The sequence below is a fragment of the Erpetoichthys calabaricus genome, chromosome 7 (assembly GCF_900747795.2).
Source record: "Erpetoichthys calabaricus chromosome 7, fErpCal1.3, whole genome shotgun sequence".
Classification (NCBI taxonomy): domain Eukaryota; kingdom Metazoa; phylum Chordata; class Cladistia; order Polypteriformes; family Polypteridae; genus Erpetoichthys; species Erpetoichthys calabaricus.
In genome coordinates this window covers 73126809-73146815 of record NC_041400.2, presented here as the reverse complement: position 1 = coordinate 73146815, position 20007 = coordinate 73126809, and the positions used below count along the sequence as shown (strand labels likewise).

The 20007-nt window shown below is 40.3% G+C and overlaps 2 protein-coding genes across 4 annotated transcripts in view; one reads left to right on the top strand and one right to left on the bottom strand.

The window, feature by feature from the left end:
- The window catches only part of rhobtb4 (Rho related BTB domain containing 4), a 204587-nt gene extending 194330 nt beyond the window's left edge, over positions 1–10257 (top strand). For both annotated transcript variants that reach the window (XM_028804661.2, XM_028804662.2), the window contains exon 10: positions 1030–10257. In XM_028804661.2, the coding sequence (XP_028660494.1) occupies positions 1030–1205 (176 nt within the window). In that variant the 3' untranslated portion in view covers positions 1206–10257. The remainder of the gene's footprint in view (positions 1–1029) is intronic.
- The window catches only part of wdr54 (WD repeat domain 54), a 57681-nt gene continuing 47749 nt past the window's right edge, over positions 10076–20007 (bottom strand). For both annotated transcript variants that reach the window (XM_028804665.2, XM_028804666.2), the window contains exons 9-10: positions 19218–19292; positions 10076–12262 (exon numbers count right to left, since the gene is read on the bottom strand). In XM_028804665.2, coding sequence (XP_028660498.1) covers positions 12131–12262; positions 19218–19292 — 207 coding nt within the window. In that variant the 3' untranslated portion in view covers positions 10076–12130. The remainder of the gene's footprint in view (positions 12263–19217; positions 19293–20007) is intronic.

The window sequence follows — 20007 nt, the reverse complement described above, 5'->3', positions numbered from 1 at the left end:
ATTTATGATCTCCATCTCCAGATCACTTGCATCAAAATCAAGAGTTCAATTCAGTGGTAGTATGCAAAATGTCGTCCACAGAGTATTTTGCTTTGTGCATTCACTTTGGTCTCTCACCAGATGTCAATGCCATTTTAGAGGTTGTTTGCTCTTCGCTGCTCATGCATGCACAGGTAATCAAGGTCAAATCAATGAAGCTAGCCATCCTTCCAGCAAAGAGAGTCAAACTAAAACAAGTTTTGTCACCAATGATTACCGTCCTCTACCGCCGAATTTCGACAAAAGTCGACATCCGCCCTTGAAAGAGTTAAACTATGAGTTTTGACCTGACCCTATTTTGTGATGGGTTAGCACATGATTGTGTAGCAAAACTAGCCTAGTTAACTTATGTGTAAATTCTATATATTGGGTGGGCATGCTATTTTGTCCAGGAGCTTGTGATCTTAGGTGTGGTCTGTAAACAGCAGTGTTAACGTCTAACAGACAATTTTCATTTTTATTGTACAGACATATAATAAACATTTTCACCCACGACAACACTCATATCAGAAAATATAAAACCATCAAACCGCTGTGATTGACAGCACAGACAGGGAGGATGAGAAAGGAGGAGAGGACATGTGGGGGACCAGGGGAGCAACATAGACAAGCTTTTGAGAGGAAGGGAAAGCAGCAGTAGTTTAAATTTGAATTGAAAATATAACAAAGAATGTATTTCTCTCAGCTTTACTAAAGCTTACACTAAGTATTTACTTTTTGCTTTATTAATAAAATGTTTTAACTTTTCAATTTTAGTAATGTTCATGTGAGAAATATGCATGAATGGAAACAAACTCTTTAATTTTTTTTTTAATTTATATGGCAATTTTTATTTGTCGTTATATGGTCCTGGTGTCATGCTAATAATACTCTTCTTGGGTCCCAGTTTTTAACTGATTTTAGATAATACTAAAGTGAAAATGTAACTCAGCATGAACACCTGATTTGTGCATCACTATAAATTCATTCTACCTCCCCATATCTTTACAGAAAATCAACAACACTTTGAGAAACATCGCTGGCCACCTATTTGGTTTCTAAAGGAAGAGGATCGATACCTGCGCTCTAAGAAAGAACGAGACAGAGAGGAAGAAATTCTTCGGAAACAACATACCAAGCGAAGCTGGTGCTTTTGGAAAAACACGGTCTCATCCCACGTCTCCTGAAAGTGCCCATCTGCTTTAGCTTGTCTACGCCAGCACTACATGTGTGCAGACTAAAGAGTGATACCCTTCAAAAGAGAAGTTCTCAGAAATGCTAGGAGCTTGCAAAGAAATAGTCACTCCTTTGACGATGGAGTGATGAATTGTTTCTTTTAAGCACAGACAGTTTGAATTGGTGTGGCTTCGCAATTGAGGTGCTCCGCTCAAAGAAAATTAGCATGGATTGTTGATATAAAGATGAAATGTTCAAGATACAGTATTAGCTGACGCAGCCCTGTGCAGTTGTAGTTCTCATGGGAAATGGTGATACCAATAGCAACACTGGAAGGAAGCTGCCATGTTGGAATGGTGCCTGTTATCATCTTTGCTTGCCTGTCATTTTGGCTCCTGAAGTGTCACAGCTGACTATGGTAAGCAGCTCTGAGAACACCAAGAATGCAATCCTCCAAATCACTGCCAGACAGCAAAGGGCTGAGGTGTGAGCTGACTACGTTCTCCTACCCAATGTTTTTGGAGCTGTGATTTTTTTTTTTTTTTTAAAGCACAAGTATTAACTCAATATTTTGATTCTTTGTCCCGTCGCATGATGCCAGGGATGACATTTAAATAAGTGTTTTCATAAACCTGTGGCTGCTTACAGTGTTATGAGGCATGGCTTAAGGAGCCTTTCAAATTTTCAAGCAGATGTTAAAAGATGCATGAATTCTGCTTACATGAACCCATGAAAAGAAAATTCTGTGTCCCTTTAACACTGTTATGTCAAAAACACCTCCCCACCAACAGCACTTCCCTGCATGCCCACTCATGCAGTGCTCTTGATCACATCTGTGCCTTCTGCCGGTTTACGTCCAAGGATTTTGAACTTGTGTGTCACTCAGTTCTTTGTCCACAGAAGATATCTTTAAAAGACTGGACAACAGCCCTGGGCAGTGGTGGCTGTCATGTGCTGTTGTTTACCAACAGTCTATGGTGGTTTCCCTCCCATTTCCCAAGTTGACGGACCCAAACTTGGAGATGCTTCCTTTTGAGAGTTTTGATCGAAGTTTATGTGATTCAAATGTTTTCCCCATTTGGTTGATTTTTACTAATCTGGCTTTGATCCAGCTGGGAGGTATTACTGCGGCCTTTTATCTCCTGAGCTGGGTTAGCTGGTAGAACTTCCAGTATCCAGTGTATTTTGGGGTAACCCAGACAATCTTTGGCAGTGTCCCATGAAGGCCTTGAATACATGTGACTTTATGTGGGTTTAACACTTAAAGCTTTTAAAATGATAGTTGAGTAGTCTCCTGTACTTGAGTTGTCAGGAGGCAGGTCCATAGTTTGAATAAGTTAGAAGAGTAGTCATGATTACTATGAATGCATTTAACACATCAGATTGAATTAGTATGTGAACAGACAGACTGTACTTAAAGACACCTACCTCTGAAAGAATCTGATCTTGGAGAACATTCATCCTGATGTAAGTAAGGACTGCAGGAGGAGGAGGAGGGTTAGCTCTGTCACTTCCTTCTTCTTTTTTTTTTTAATAAGAGATTATGGTGGTGATGAACCAAAGCTCATCACTTGAAAAATCTTATCTTCCTAACGCTTTCATGTCTCAGATCCTACATGAACACTGGTATCTGGTTTGAGATCAGGTAGCGGATGATTTAGCAGACATTTATAAGTCATGGAGTTTGCTTCCCAGAAGACTGGGTTACTTTGACGAGCACTTTCTGGTTGAGTGTGTTATGTTACAGGCTGTCCCACAAATTGACCACTTTTGACTTCACTAATACACATAACTGTAGTTCTCTGAGCTGACAGGAAAAGTGCAGGCACTAAAATGTGGGTGTTTGAGCGGGTAGCTGAGACTACATCCACACTACTGTGTTTTCATTTGAAAATGGTGTTTTTAAACAAAAAAGTTCTCTGTCCACACTAGCATTTTCACATTGTTTACAAAAGTATTTTCGTCCACAGACTAAAACGAATGAAAACACATATGAAGTAATCCCCTGCTTACGCTAGGCGTGTGTGCAACATAGACATCTTTAAAAGTGCAAAAGCTGTGAGATTTTGTCACGGATTTAAGCCTGAATTGAAGTTGCCAACTGATTTTCTGAGTCAGCGTGAATTTCAGCTTCATCAGCTGTTGTTTCATGTGTAGCATGAGGGTGGTTGCAATGCTGAATTACATCTTACTGTCATGTCAGAAATTTCATTCAGCTCTCTTGTACTGTGAGTTGTCTCACAAGTGGATTTTTCTAATGCTGCCATCAAGTTTACTGAAATTCATTATGCAGCCACTGCAGTGAGTGTGCGTTGCACACTTTTAGTCTGAGCACCTACAGTATGTTGTGACATCTCGATCTGACAGCATGAGCACATATACAACTGGTGACTGTATTGTGCAGTGTGACTAGTCACTTGACCGCCGACGTCTAAAAATTGCAGTAAACACAATTTACAGTAGATGCATAAAAGTAAACAACACAACTACGTTAGAATATGTTTTGCTTCTTTGAAGGGTGACCAGTCGGGGATTGAGACATAAAGAATAAGATCCAATCAGGGAAGGGTCACGTAATAAGCACCAACCAACCGGAGTGTGAAGGGAGTCTGTGTTTTCAGAAAATGTCATTTTTGTCCTGTCCACACTGAAACACCGCACCAGTGTTTTATTTAAAAGAATCTGTCTCCGGAGAGCATTTTCAGAAGTATTCCTTTTCATGGGTTGAAGACATCAGTATTAGTGTGGATGAAAGGCAAAACTTGAAAACAATGTCTGCGTTTTTAAAACGAAAATGTGGTAATGTGATCAGGGTCTGAAACAGACAGTCAAGATATGTCATCAGGAGAGCGAGTTGAAGTCACTAGCCTTACACTTGTGCACACCAGAACTCCATGGAGAAGGACTTAAAACACTTAACATTTGCTTTACAAAAGAGGGCTTAAAATTCAAGATAAATAATGGCGCAATGCAAGATACAGTTAAAAACCTTAGTAGGGTATTGACAGAGTAGATCCCTAAGAAGATGAGCCAGGGGATGGTCTGTGCAAATGTGCTACCCAAATTTAAAATTGATGTGGATTGTAGAGGAGCATTCCTCAGGGGTATCAGTAAATCAAATAACTCAAACTGAGGGTCCATTGTCCTTACACTAGCAGCCTAACCACAGAATGTCCTCATTTGCTTGTGCACTGTACCTCCCGGGCTGTAGTACCACCTTTAGCCTTGTCTCCTTAGGTGTCTTGCACTAGTGGCATTGTCCTGAGGAGCAGCATACAGCAACATCTGCACATTTCTGTAGAGTCTGTAAAGTGAGTGACAGCCAAACCTGGGGTAAAAGTCACGGCATTTTCCTTTACTCTATGCCAACAGTACACTTCTGAAACACTCCAACAGCTTCTCTTGTAGATCTTAGAACAACAATCACAGGGTATGTTTATGGACCCATTAGAAGTGTGTCAAACGGCTACTAGCAACCCTGAGCTGAAGGCAACGTTTGACATGTGGTTTGTTACCTGGTAGAGTTCTGCATTGCCGCTGGGTCAATTTTGACTTGGCCTTGGTATTTTAGCTCAGGAGAGCTTTACAACCAAAGTGTAACAAGTGTCTATCCATTGTCCATAGTGTAGGTCGATTCCTAATGGCTTACATGATCAAAGTAAACTCTGCCATGTTAACCCGAATGACTGATTTGCTAGGCTTGGTTAAAACTGATTCTCTGTAAACTCTTCATCAGGGCAACTGTGCAAGTAGGCTTGGATCTTTGTAGTCTAGATCAGTGTATTTCAATCATTGTGGCTTGTGGGGCAATTAAAAGACGACAAATGTTTTACTTGCGGATCGTTTAGGTAGTAATCGAAAGGGAAATTGAGCGTCCACCATTATTTGCATCATATCGGAGAGTAGGGAGAGTGGAGTCTATGTCCATCTTGAAGTTTGGAGCTTCCAGATTTACTAACATAGGAGTTTTGAGCGTAAAGAGTTGGTAGCATTAGACTGAAGAGCAGCAGAAGGCGTCCTACTTGGAGTATTGAGCATCCACATTTACTAACAATACATTGATGTCTGGAAAACACCTTGGACCATCAGTTAGGAAAGACTGGGCTAAAATACATTACCTGCCTGATTCAATGGACTGTTTTCGGTTTGCAAACTGATTGTTGGGTGCCACTGGTCTGGTGTTCAATGACAGATCAGACGGATTGGAGCAGGAAGGATTGTCTTAATACTACAGTGACTACAGGACAAGGGGTTTACATGTTGAGTTGGGCACACATGGCCAGTCTGATCTTGATGGAACGTCTGTTTACCTACTAGATTTGTATTTGTTTCAAATGGACATGAGTCCTCTCATCCTTTGGTTTGTGCTCATATGAGCAACACTGTATCTTGCACCCCTTTCTAAAACAGATCCAGCTGTGTGACTGGTCAAATGTTTGGGCTCATCTTTGGCTTGACATTTTATTTCTTTCATGTTGTTTTTGATCATTTCTGAACATTTTCTTTAGGTAGGCTTTCCTAAGCATCTAGCGCTGTGCACATTTATGAAGCTTAAATTCTTTGGGTTGCAGTTGCAGTGTGTTTGGAAAATGTAATTCTAGCGTTGACATTTTATTTTAGTATTTTAGAGAATAGTACATTTCAGTTAAATATTTACTGTGTACCTAGCAGAATTATTAGGCAGCACTGTATCAATACCTCTGAGCTACAAAAAGGCAGATGCCTCAGGCCGACAGCTTACAATACCCCCTTATCAGCTCTCATTATCCCCTTAGCCCACTGTACACCATGCTGTTTATGGCCCTTTGAAGTCGGTGAACACTAAGGCCAATGACGTTCTCTTCAGTCGGTGAGGTCCCCTGGTATTGGTCAGCATCGATGTGTCTGCCACAACTTTGTTTTCCCCCCTGTTTTGTATTTTTTATAAACATTTTTTTTATTCAATCAAGAAAACAGATAAAGAGGTTGTGAATCTTAATAAATAAAAGAAAAGGAAACATCTGACATTATGAAAATAAAAGAATACAGGATAAGAAAACATACAACAAAACCATTGGCACCCTCTAAAGCCGTACCCACCCCGACTCTGGCCTTTGGCCACTAGTATTTTCACATTTTTATCAATGATAAATGCAGTCCGGACAGTCAAGAATAAAATAATGAAGGCAATGGACAACACACCGACACAGTACTCAGTATTTGTTGCATGCCTGCCCCTGACATGACCTGTCTCTGCTTTGGTTACTTCCATCTTCATTGTCTACACCTCATCACATCCCTTCTAGCCCGGATGAACTGTACGTCATAATTCCTTCTCTTTAGTCACAATTGAAGCTAATTTTTGAGAGCAGACAAATAACGTAGTAAGAGTTAACCATTGCAGAAGCATGCAGAAGGTCTGGACATGCGCTTCTGTTCCAACTCCCTGACAGCCTAAAATGAGCAGAACGATGGGTAAAGTCCTTTTCTGATTCATCCTCTCATGCAAGTAACTGCAGAGAAGTCTTAGTTTTTCACAGTCTTTACCAGTTTAATGCTTCCCTCAAAATATTACCAATCATGTATGTTTGTATACATTCATGTGAAAAAGTAAGTACAGCCCATGGGCTTTTTTAAAGTATTTGAATAGGCATGCAGTAGATCTTCATGCAAACAGTGCCCACAGATAAAGGTGATACACTTGAACAAAAACACAAAATGTTGCCTTTTTAATCATTTATTCAACAAAAATAGATGTAGTAATGGTCTACTAGTGAAAAAGTAAGTACACCCTTGCCAGTAGAAGCTAGTATTAAGCTTTAGCAGAACTGACTTCTTGTATGTGTTTTGCATAACTGCCCACCAGTCTGACATTGACTCACTAATTTCTGACCAGTCCTCCTTGCAGAATCCCTTTATTTGCAAGATGTCTGTGAGTTTTTTTTTTTGGCATGTACTGCCTGTTCCAAATCCCCCCACAACATTTCAGTGGGATTCAAATCAGGGCTTTGACAGGACCAGTCCATAACCCTCCATTTCTTCTTCTTGGTGAATTTGCTAGTTTTCTTTGTATCATTAGGGTGCTGAAAGGTCCACTTCAGGTTCAACTTCAGCTTTTGAACAGATGGCCTCACATCCTCCTGGAGCACACTTTGATGCAAGGCAGAATTCTGGTTGACCCAGAATCTTAAGCGGGGAAAGAACCCCAAACCATAATCTTTCCACCACCATGCTTCATAGCTGGTATGCGGTCCTTCTTAAATGCTGTCTTCATTTTGCACCAGACATGTCTACTATTGCTGTGGCCAGACAACTTTATCTTTGATTCATCTGGCCAGAGCACATTGTTCCAGAGGGCCTGGTTTTACTTGTATATTCAATGGCAAACTGTAGTTTTACTCTAATGTTCTTCTAGGACAGCAAATGCTTTTTTTCCTGCAACACCTCGCATGCAGGTCAAATTTATGCAATCTCTTTCTGATTGTAGATGCATGCGCTTTGACATCAACTTTTCCAGGAGTTCTGTACAGAATAGATCCTAAGGTGAAATTTTGGGGCTGTTGGAGACTTCTTTGTAGAAGCAACAGGTCAGCTCTTGGACTGGTCTGTCCTGAACAAATTAGAAGTCGTTTGACATCTTATACCACTTGTAGGCGATGTTCCTTACAGTGAAATGATTGGTTTCAAATAATTTGATGATTTTTTTTTTTAAAGCCCTTGCCAGACTCAGGCACCCACAAGCCTCTTTCTGAGGGCCTTAGAGTGCTCCTTTGACCTTGGCATGGTGAGAAAACACACATCAACAGCAAAGAGAATGCCAGACCTTAGATATCAGTGGCTTAAGTAAGGCAGGGTCCACCTGCTAACTGCCTAAGTAGGTTCTCCTCATTGGCTCCTAATCTGAAACGCCTGGTTCTATTTTGATACGTCTGAAGTGGTGATTCAGTAAATGTAGGGGTGTACTTACTTTTTCTATGGAACAAATTTAGATTATGAGAATGATTACACCATGTCAGATGCATGTGCCATTTGTTCAAGGACATCACTTTTATCTGTTTGCCTGTTCAAAAACATTGAAAGTCCATTTCCATAGGGCATACTTACTGTTTCACGTGACTCACATCTCATCATCGATGAGAGCCTTGGCCTGGAAAGCGTTCTATGGAATTAAAACTGACACTTCATTTTGTGTTTGCATTAGACTATTCACCAAAGTGTTTTTTATTTTCCTTTCAGTTTCTCATGTTAGGTTCTGGACTCATGTATGACACTTGTTTAAGAGTATAAGGGCTGTGAGCTGAAGGTCCCAAAGCACACAATATATAAATGGCACTTTTTAGCTGTTTCGAGGACCCCCGACAATGCCAACCTAGTACCAAGAATGGACTTTAAAAGCAGGCAGCAACTCAGTAAGCAATATACGGTACAATGGTGGATGCAAGTTGTACACAAAAGGAAATTCTAAATGAATATGCTAGAATGTTTTAATGACTGAGGAATCTTCTCACCAAACCTTAAATCTAAAGGGCCAGCACAGGTTCAGGCAGGCAGAGAGCTTAAGTATTCGGGAAAAGGAATGCAGTGAGGGTGTGGAGGTGTGGGACTCCAAAAATGTTTTTAGCTGGTAGGTTGGATGTCAAAACTGAAAAGGCAACAAAGATATAAGAGTAGCATATCGACTAAGCTGTATTGGTCAAGTGAAAGTTGAGCGAGTGCGTTTACATGGGCTGACCTGTTCAGACGTTAGAGAGGGTGACACTGGGATGCCAGTTTAACCACATTGCATTATTACAGCAGTCTGTTAAGAAGGCTTTCATCATAAACACGGCCTGACGGAATATTACCTGCAATATATAAATCTGTTAGTGGTATGTATTGGCCTAGCCAAAAAAGTACTTGAGGAAGTAAAGCCACTGCTTGCCAGCGTGTTAAAAAGTGCATACAGGGTTAACTCTAGAAATCATCTGCACTGAGGTGGCAAGAAAAGACGTTAAACAGAAACCTGAGCAAATGTAGTGTGTGCCACTTCGGTATTTGTTACAAAAACTGCTCATTATGAAAGCCTACTCATACATTTTGTAATTGCCAAGCTAACAGTACGCTCTCCAGGTCTATTAAGTTTTAAATGGTATGAAGACATCCTTTGTGGATGGGACTGACATTTGTTAGAGTGATGTGTACATCAGCTGAAAGGTTCACATTTTCACCCTGAGAACAGCAGTATAACCACGTGGCACACCAGTCCTTTGGAAACTTTTCTATGAGAATGTGGCATTGTTTTGAATGGGGAGTGAAGAACATACTGTCTCTGTGCCCGCTGCCACCTCATCCCGCTAAAACACTTCCTGTGCCTTTCTTGAACACCGTTGCCTGGTTTCTCTTTCACCCTTAATTATCCTGAGAACTGAGGAGTGAGACAAAGTGTCACTTGCGAGGCAGTACTCGCCTTCCTAATGGCTGGGGCTGGAATGCTGACAATTCTGCAGCACTTAACAAGTACGAGCCGCTCAACTCTATGCACCTCTCCAAAGTTACACAAGCCACCCAAAAACACTAAGCGTGAAGCCCCTGCATGTGGAGGGATGCCATGCTGCCAGCTTGCCTGCCTCTGTGCCCTCCTTGTCTCACACTCAGTCTCGGTATTTAATGCTGGGTTTGTATTTCTTGTTTTTCTTTTTCCTAACTGTACGTGACAGGTTTCGGTATGTCTCACTTTTTCTATTGTATTACATAGAAGTCCATGCGTGATTATAAAGTCGCAGACACAAGCAACACAACTTTTAAGGGCTCTTTTCAATAATTAGAATGTTATGCTGCTGTTGCAAAAAGCATAAAAATCCTTTGTAATATTTTTCAACCACTGTGATTTGTACAAAAAAAAAAAAAAGGAAACAAAATACCATTTCAGTATTTTAATGTTGGACTTGACTTTATTAAAACATTCATAAATTACATGTGTTGATGCTTTTATTACTTGCTCACAACTTTTCAAAGGAGCTGCTGACTTGTTGCATTCAGAGCCCTGATTGGCCTCCATGATTAAAAGCTGTTTCAAGATCACAATACATTACAATAGGAATAGCTTACACAATAAAAAGGAAATAAATCAAGAAATGTAATCTCTTTACACAGCTGGTGTAAACCTGGCACGGCTGTGCATTGTGACAGCTGATGGAGATGCATCTTGAAAAAAACAGAATGGTTTGCATATTTAGAAAAGGGTTATGACGGAGTGCCACATCAAGAGGTCTGGAGGAGCACCAGAGAAGTATGGGAGGATTGCCTGGGATATGAATGAGAGATTGAGGACTCGGGTTAAAATCGGTGGGTAACAGACAAGATCTCAGCTTCGGTCTCCACCAGGAATCTTCTTAAGTCCTTACCTCTTTATCTGCTTATGGATGTGTTGAATTATGGAATAAAAGAGCAATTCCCTGATGCATGCCTTTTGCTGTTGACATTGTGTTGTGCAGCACCATAAAAAAGAAAGACGGGAGAACATTGGGAGAATGGAGAAGGTCTTGGTAGATAAACAGGATGGATAGAATACATGAGGTTTAATAATGATCAGGATTCAGAAGTTAGTCTGTAGGGAGAGCTATTGAAAAGTGAATAAGCTTAAATATCTAGGATCAGTGGTAGCCCAAAATGGAGAATCAGATACAGAGATAAACCAATAGAGTGTAGCATGGATGGAATTGTGTGTTTGAGGAATTAAGGTGAAGTTTAAAGGTAAGTTTTTGAAGAAGGGTAAGACGATGATGTATAGCGCTTAGGCATGGGCAGTAAAGGGAGCAAAGGAAACGAAGTTGAATGTGGCAGAAATGTTGAGATGAATGTGTGGAGTTACAAAAAGGACAGAAGAAGAAATGAAGTAATCAATAGTGCAACAAAAGTGGGAGAGCTTTGCAATCTAAGGAAGTACAGGAAAGTTGGTTAAAGTGGTATGGATATGTGATGGGGACACACAATGAATATGCAGTATGAACAAAAGAGTGATGGAAATGGAAGTACGGGGAAGAGAAAGCAAGAGTGGCAAAAGAGGCAGTGGATAGACAAAATAAGATTTGAAAGAAGAGGGTTTGACTGGGAAGGAGGTTGATCAGGCATATCGACTCTACATAGAAGTGGAAGAAAAAAATGAGGAGGAAAAAGAAGCTGTGTAAGCCGAGGGCACGGTCAGCCTGAGTTTTACAAGGCTCTGTACGAAAAAGAAACACATAAAATACACTAATTCAGAGTATTACCAAAAAAAAATCTGTTAAAGGTATTAAAAACACAGTATGGTGTGTCCGTCTGTAATCAACAGAGTTGCAAAAGGTGGGACCTCAGATGACTGACCGCAAGAGGAACAGAACGGAAACTTCAGTAACTCCTAGCCAGGTTACTCAAGGTAATTAGGAAGCCACCACAGTTTCAGGTATGCATCATTTGTCAGAGTGGGTCTTGGCCAGTGACAACAAATGTCAACTGCAGACAGGCTAACGTACAAAACAACTCCTACAGACACCATCCAAAGGTTCATAAAAACAAACACAAGGTTCACTTCACTCTGTGCTAGGCTTCATGGTCAAATGATTTTCAGCTCAAAGTGCTTAAACTCTCTTCTTCCTCCTCCTTTATCACACACACACAGATTGCTGCTCAGCAAGCAGACTTCCTCCACACAGTGCGATAAATAAACTGGCTTGCTTTTTTTCCTCACTCGCCGACATAGTGTATGTATTTGTAGGTGCATTGAGAGAGAGAGAGTGACATAGAGGATGCATACCGGATGTGAGTGCTGCAAAGAGTAACCCCAAAAATGCAGCCTGGATCACATGATGCAAATAGGAAATGAAAACCTCTACAGCTAATGTCACCTCTGCTCTCTCAGACTCTGCCACACGCATGCACACACTCACGCTAGGAAAATGGTCTTCCTTTCACTGGCTTCCGTCTGTTGCACATAGCTCGTCTAGATCTGTGTGTAGCGGATAATTTCGCTCAAGTCATAACCAGTGACGGCAAAAGCGCTTCCTTCACCATCGCAGAACTTGGCCCCGCAGATCTGGATGTCAGTCACACACTCCGTGTGAAGGTGCTCAATCTAGAAAAGATGGAAGTTAATCTGTTAGACAAGAACAAGAACTTCAATGTGCAGGACTGCATACGAGAGTTTCCATGTATTCACTGAACCTCAACATTTGCAAATGAAATGCATTAGACAGCATGGTGTCATACATCCTTATGCACTCTACAACAAAACATGAAAAACTGTAGCCAATACAGTGCAGTAGTATATGACGGCTATAGATAGATAGAATTTTATTCATCACCAGGGGAAAATCTGCCTTTTTAGAAAAGCTTTTTAAATAGATAAATACAGTACATAGATAAATAAATACATATACACCCACATTTTGGTCTGAACACACATTGACTAAAAAAGAAGAAAATTAAAAAGAAAGAAAACCTTCTGACTTGGCTGTCGCAGTCAGGCATATTGCTGTTGGTATAAAGAAGCCCCAGTAGCATTTCTTGACACACTTCTGGCTGAAAGTCCTCAGTGTTACGGCCAGTTTATACTTCGCGCTCAGAACATGTGCTCGCACGCATCATGGTTGCCACACATTCCCAGCGTTTATTTGACATGTCCTCTGAGCATGTCCTCAGAAATTAACGGAATGCGTGCGCAAGTAGCAATACCAGCACAAAAAAAAAAAAATCGGGGGGCACAGTGCGTTCAAGTTGGAACGGGACCTCAGAGTCTTTGTGTACTGTCAACATGTGATAGAAAGCTGCTTTGCAGATCCTACAGGATCGATGTACATGTTTGATGAATGATTCGATGTGGTGAAGCATATCATCAAACTTAAATGCTGACATATAAATGTATTCATGGTGCTTTTCTTCATCTGTTTCTCACATAGGCACTACAAGCGTTGCGTATTCCCCATCGTAATGACAGGATACATGTTAAAGGTCTCACATACCATCTTCCGTGCCATCTTTGGTTTTTTTGTTTTGTTTTTTTTTCTTTTGCACCTACGCAACAGCATCAGAATGTATGGAAGCGTATTTGTGCCACAGAAAAAAAAATTAGGGACACAGTGAAGAAAAAAAAGGTCCATTTTGTGATTAGTGGAAATTTCGACTTTAATCTCATAATTTATATTTTCATTAAAGTAGACCATCATAAATGTCATCTTAAAACCGACCCAGTTGTTAATCACTACGTGTTTCTGGGGCTTCCTCCTGCACTGACAGCAGCGGCAGCCAGCGACTGCCTCATATAACATTACATTTATGATATTCCAGCTCTCTGCACATTTACAATGGTTAGATTTATACTTGATACCACTTTCACGTTGAAATGTGTTAAAGCATTTATGTTACATTTTACAAATAAATCATTAACTTAATTTAAATAAAGAATACTGTTTTGTCTTGGTAATTTCCCCTTTTATATTATTTATATGTACCCTTTGTTAAAATGCCTCAAATCTCACAGATGTACCATTGTTTACAAGGTATTGTACCATATAACTTTTCCCCACCTTCCCTTCTACATTTATAACCTGAGGCAATTAGGTTTAGTAAAAGACCAGCAGGAGTTAAATTACAATTTACATAATGTATTATTGATAATATTCATAAATAATAACAATACGCAAAGTATATTTTAATATTGGCAACCATACAACCTGATAAATGGTGATGTGTAGTTTCAGGCGGCACACAGACTTGTTAGTTATTTAAAATGTCTCTAGTTAAGGCATCATTTTTGGTCAGCTTTCTTCAGAACAGGCCACATGCCTGTCTCAATATGGCTGCCGAGCTGTGCTCTTCATTGTGTTGTCCTTTGCAGTTCATGGTGTGTGAGATGGTCTTTCATCACTTGGTCAGAGCGAGAGAGGGGGGTAAAGCAAGCAAATTTATAGATTCTCTGTCCACACCCTACAGCCAATAGGGCGTCATGGTACTTAAAGGCTTCTGAATACAAGCCAATTCCAAACAGCCATACTTCAGACAAATGGGGGGACAGAATACCTTCACACCTGCCCCCAAAACCATGTGTTAAGGTGCAGCTTCACACATAGGCAGTCTGGCTTTCCTGTGGGGGTTGACTGAGAGGGTCCTGCAGTGAATCACTTGCCAAACTGGTTTGAGGCACTTCCCCCAACCCTGTCGTAAAATTACAAAGACTCATTCCTAAAAGGGAGGGAAGGGGTTCTTAACCATCAAACCATTGCTGTTATTATCAATAATGTACAACTAATATCACATTGCTTTTTCTAAGTTACAAATAAAGACATACAAAATATTTATCAACTTGTATGCAAAATTTAATTACACGTGGGGGCGGCACGGTGGTGGAACGGTAGCACTGCTGCCTTACAGTAGGGAGTCAAGTTTGCATGTTTTCATGGTGGGTTTCCACAGTGTGCTCCGGTTTCCATCCAAAGATGCTATCGTATTTATGTGCTTGTATTCACCTTGTGATGAGCTGATGCCCCATCCAGGGACTGTTTCTGCCTCACACCCAATGCTAGCTGGAATGGGCGCATCCCTGGATTGATGGATGTAATGTTTAAACATCCATCCTTTTCAGAGATATTGTGGCAAGGTGTCCTGGGAATTTAATGGATGTTTCAGTCAATTCACAACACAGAGAAGCCGAACGTTGTGTTTGCATTGTGATATCTCGCGCTGCCACCTGGTGGAATCCTCCAGATTTACATAAAGTATGTGAACAGGTTTAAACAGTTCACCGCTTGCGTAGCAGAAGTGCCTGCAGGCACATGCGTTGTGTTGCATGAAATATAAACCCGGCCTAAGTGTATCAGAGAGAGGATATGCAGCATTGTTCATAGCAGCACTTAGTTGTGTTTTAAGTCTCTCCTTCGCTACTACCTTCACAGGGTCCAAAGTGCATCCTATAACTGAGCTTGCCCTTTTAATTGGCTTGTTTGTTCGGAGGACCTCTCTTGAAGTGATGTTACCATCCCTCTGCCACTGCACTGGCCATCACAGATTTGTAGAAAATGTGAAGAATGTCACTATCCATACTAAAGGCACACAGTCTCCTAAGAAATAGACATTCTACTCTGCCCTTTCTTATATAGTTCCTCTAAGTTATTAGACCAGTCCTGCCTGTCATTTATGTGGATCCCCAAATACTTGCAGTAGTTCATCGCCTGTACATCCACTCCACGCTCATCTACATCTCTAGGCCAAGAGGATCAGCATGTCCAGGTTTGCCAATGCCTGCCTTGCTTGCCACTACCACTAGAGGGCTGCATGTCAGGCTCACCAAACACAGCTGATAACTGACCCATCTGGGATCGCCAAGACTTTTGAGTGTTCACCAAAAACGCCTTGGCAATGTATTCACTGGTGGTACTGACAGGCATGAAACAGTGGACATTGTGAAACTGAGTGGTCAGCCCAAAAAGCTGCAGTAAAAGATGGGCAAAACAATGTGACAAGAGAGATGACAGATGTGACAGGAAGGCTCTCATGTCTGTTGGAAATTATTTGGAAAGCCCAGAGGAGTACAAATACGGAAAGATTCTGAATGGCTAGAGGATGACATCGAGTTTTAAGCAATGTCTTCTGCTTCTGCCTTGGAGCTGAAGACCACCGGATTGTCATGTGATTTACTATGTGAGATTTGGGAGTAAAGGGAATGTCCAACTCTGACAGGCACAGGAAATGAAATGAGACGGCTGCAAGGGGAGAAGGGTCTAGCTGCAGATCTCCCAGAGTTCTTCTTAACAGCCAAATGGATTGCACGCCTATGTCACTTAGATTATTCGACAGTCATCATTATTTGAGTCAGATAACCCTCCCACAACCTTAATCTTAACCACTGATTAACTTGGCACTTTCATGTACCATCACTGATGTATAATGCAAAGAGACAACCTCCTCAACAGAATGGAGTGCTGGAGGTCTGCAGCTGGACTCTATGGGCATGGGGACCTCATTCAGGCCTTCCAAACTCTCAAGGGCATCAATAAAGTTGATTGAGTAGAAATCATTTTTCAAATTGTGCATCACATAATCAAGGACAGTGGTACAAATTAAGGTTTCATGCATTTAAGACAAAAGCAAACACTAAAAGTCATGGGAATTGGTAGAAAACTACCAACTCAGATATAGTAATTGAAGTAAAAACTTCAACAACTTTTAAAGGGATCTGGTGAGATTTTGGGGCAAGTTAGCTACTAGCTAACCAAACAAGCTTGATGAACTAAATGGTTTCACTTATGCGGTTATGATGACGATGCGAACCATGATGTAAACTAGATAATTTTGCTCAAACAATACACTGCCAGAGCAGCAGTGCCATGAAGTGGGGCACCATTATTATTGATAACTGGTCACTAATGCACCCTTATCAGGGTCAGTTTAAGCGCATGACAATGTGTCAAATAAATCCTGTAAACCATATTATCACTGACACACAAAGCTGTTTTCCCTGGACAGAAAGGTTTCCGACAGACAATAAAAGAGGCACTCTGGAATGCTAGCTTCTTTCTGCTCCACAACCTCCATGGACCACGGAACACTGTTTAACTCTCATATGGCTCAATTTAAGGATTTCATGGAATACTAAAGATCCCAACATCCCTTTCTGGATTAATGTATTGCTTTTTTTTCCACAAGATTTAGAACTTTTTTTTTTTTTTTACTTACCTGCCAATGCTGCTTCTGTCAGAGCATATTGACGTTTCACTTACATGTGTGGGTTCACAACAAACTGAAGCCTCTACAGCGTATTGAACAGGTACAGCATTATTAAGGCCATTTACACACATTTCAAATAAAATTTTGTACTCTGTTTTAGAGATTTTATTTAAATCACAGCATTACAGAAATGTTTCATACTTTAAAATTTGAAGATCCTGACACCTGCCTGATATTTTGTGTTCATGAGAACTCCTGACTCATCATTATGCGAAAACCCCCAAATATGATATAGTGTTGGACTCGTCTTAATGTCTGATTATGCAAGATGTTGAGCTTTTTGGGGTTCCCCTCTGTTTTTGGCCATCTAGCCTTTAAAAATTCTATTTTTTAGTCCATTTGTGGACCATATTTTGTGCAGGAAATGACACCCTTATGATAAAGGGTAAACCAACAGGTATCTTCAACAAAAATTATCAGAAGGATAAGAAGGACTTGAACTTGTGCACGTACCATCAGCCGACTCCAGGTTCACTCCCCAAAGAGAACTGAGAGGGCAAAGTTACTCCTTTTCACAAAAATTTAAAAAATGGTCAATCTGTAATATAAGGCATGTGGAGTGTTGTTTTTTGCTATTTTGAGGTTGCAGATCATGAATGTGATCAGAATTTTGATTCTTTACCAGTAGTCCAGAAGACTAAAAATGATCAATTTTAAACATAAGCATGTGGGGTATTGTTTTAGACTATTTTAAGGTCATTGATTACAAATATGATGGGATTTTTTTTATCCTTTACTAGGGATCTTGCCCTCTGTGGACTTCTATCAATGGGTGAAAAATTACACATTTCCATTACAATTGAGAATATCTGGACTTTCAACATTTAAACTGAAGCACACATTTTAATATTTCAAATATCTGACACAGCTATTCTTGTTTATTTGTACTTCTACCTCATGAAGTAAATCATGAGATTTCTTATGAACACCCCAAACTGGAGTGACTTGTGCTTATTCAGACTTTTTCTTTTCTTTGTCGAACAATATTTGAACATTGACACATCTGCATTCTTTATTTACTCAGACTTCAGCTGTAAAAACCTAATTATATACAAACCCACTTCTGAACATTTTCCAAAAATAACAAATGTATGTAGACAACTGCACAATAACTTATTATATGAAAGTTAAGAAATGACTTACATACTAAAGAATCTAAGACAATGAGCAACTGAACTGGAATGCTACACATTCCTTTGGAAAGCACAGCAATAAGGTTGTTACGCTGGCTGGAAAAGTTGTATGAGGATGCCTGCATGGCAGTCCAAAAACAAGTCAAAGCAGGACTGTGAGATGATTAATAGTTCAACAAAAAGCTAAACATCCACTGATGAGGACACAGAAATGCACAAGGACACAAAATAAATACCCAGAGTAAGTCTCTGTAAACTTAGCTGTGCAGGGTTACCTATGTGCGGTGGCCTGTGCCTTGCATGTGTCTTCCACCAGGATTTACCCTAAATTGTCTGGAAACAACATGTGGCAGGGCAGGCTTAGCAGGCCACTTTAACTCCAGCTAGGGGTGCACACACAGCCCAGATGCTTATTTCCATTGCAAGGCCCCAGAGTGTTTTACCTTCTGTCCTTACAAATAAGGAAAATAAATGAGGATGGATCCCCATGTCAATTATTCAATAACAGCATCTTTTGTGGTCATAAACAGAGTTTGCATGGATAATGTTGCTTTCTCAAGCTATCATACTTCTAAAGAACCTTTGCATAGAGACATACATTTTAAGAAACCAAAACTCTGAGCGACACTTAACTTTTTCAAAGAGCAGATCTCAGTGCGTATTATAGGTCATCAGCTCACTTCTCAGTCGTCAAGACAGCAGGGACAGATTCCATATGTAAATGAGCTGTCAAAGCAACGTCACTGGTCCGTTTAAGTAGACAGTCAGAAACGGTTGCCTTCAGGTAGTGCGTCTGCACAAGAGCCACAGTAGGTGCTGCTCAACACCATTCCAAAAACAGTGACATCAGTTAACTGTAAGGCATGATACTTTGCAAAAAGACAAAGCAAAGCCTCACATTTGTTTCACTACAGATGAACAGTGGAGTATCCCTTCAGGCTTCTGCAACCTTTCCCTTTACTTGGTTTTGGGTATGGCTTAAACATTCCATTACAAATCAGTCAGCCATATACCACTTGATATTGGCATTGTAAGGCAGGTTAGCCACTTAAATTGGCCAAGAAACTAGTGGTAGAGGGCACAAAAAATAAAACACACATTTAAGAAAAGATGACAAGACACAAAAAAGGTAAGGCAAAGCAACAACCTCAAAGGTATATTTTCAGAAAATGATACCTCAGCTGTGTTTGTCTCTGTAGATCTGCTCAGCTTCCAGATTCGCACCAGAGAGTCCTCTGCTCCAGACAGCAACTGGTTGTGAACAGATAACAGTTAAAAATCAAGAATGACAACCCCTGACCTATCCAGACTATTTTCAATTAATAAAAAGTGATGTGGCTTATTTAAATAAAGAAATACAATTTAGCAGTAGTCTAAAAATTCACGTCAAGAGTTGCTCTGCCTTTAGTGGTTCCACAATTATCCATCCATTGTTTTGATTCTACTTCCTCCCATTACAAGATAATTAGATTTTGAAATCCTATTGAACATAATGCTTCTTAGGAAGCCTTAATGTCTGATGACTGATATTTCAATAAATTCACTGTATTTAAATCTGAACAAAGGCACATTGGTTAGCATTGTATCCCATGTATTCAGCATTCCGAGTTCAAATCTCACAGTAGAACATTTTCATTATGGAGTTTGCACGTTCTCTGTGTTTGTATATTTGTTAGTTCTTAAGTGTGAATCAAAATGAACTGGTTGCTTTCCCCATACACAGTTCTGCTTGGGCTCTGGTTCCCAGTCACTCAGTAGTGGAAGAAGTTGATTCAGAAAGTGGAGGAATGAAAATCCATTCCAATTGACCATTCACTGGACAGACTTCAATATTATTGAAACAATATAGGGTTGTTTGAGTAATTAAAAAGTGATAAAAAAGCCATAGTAACACAATTAATTTAAAAGATACTGAAAGCACACCACACACACCATACTAGGTTTTATAAACAAATTACTTCAGTGT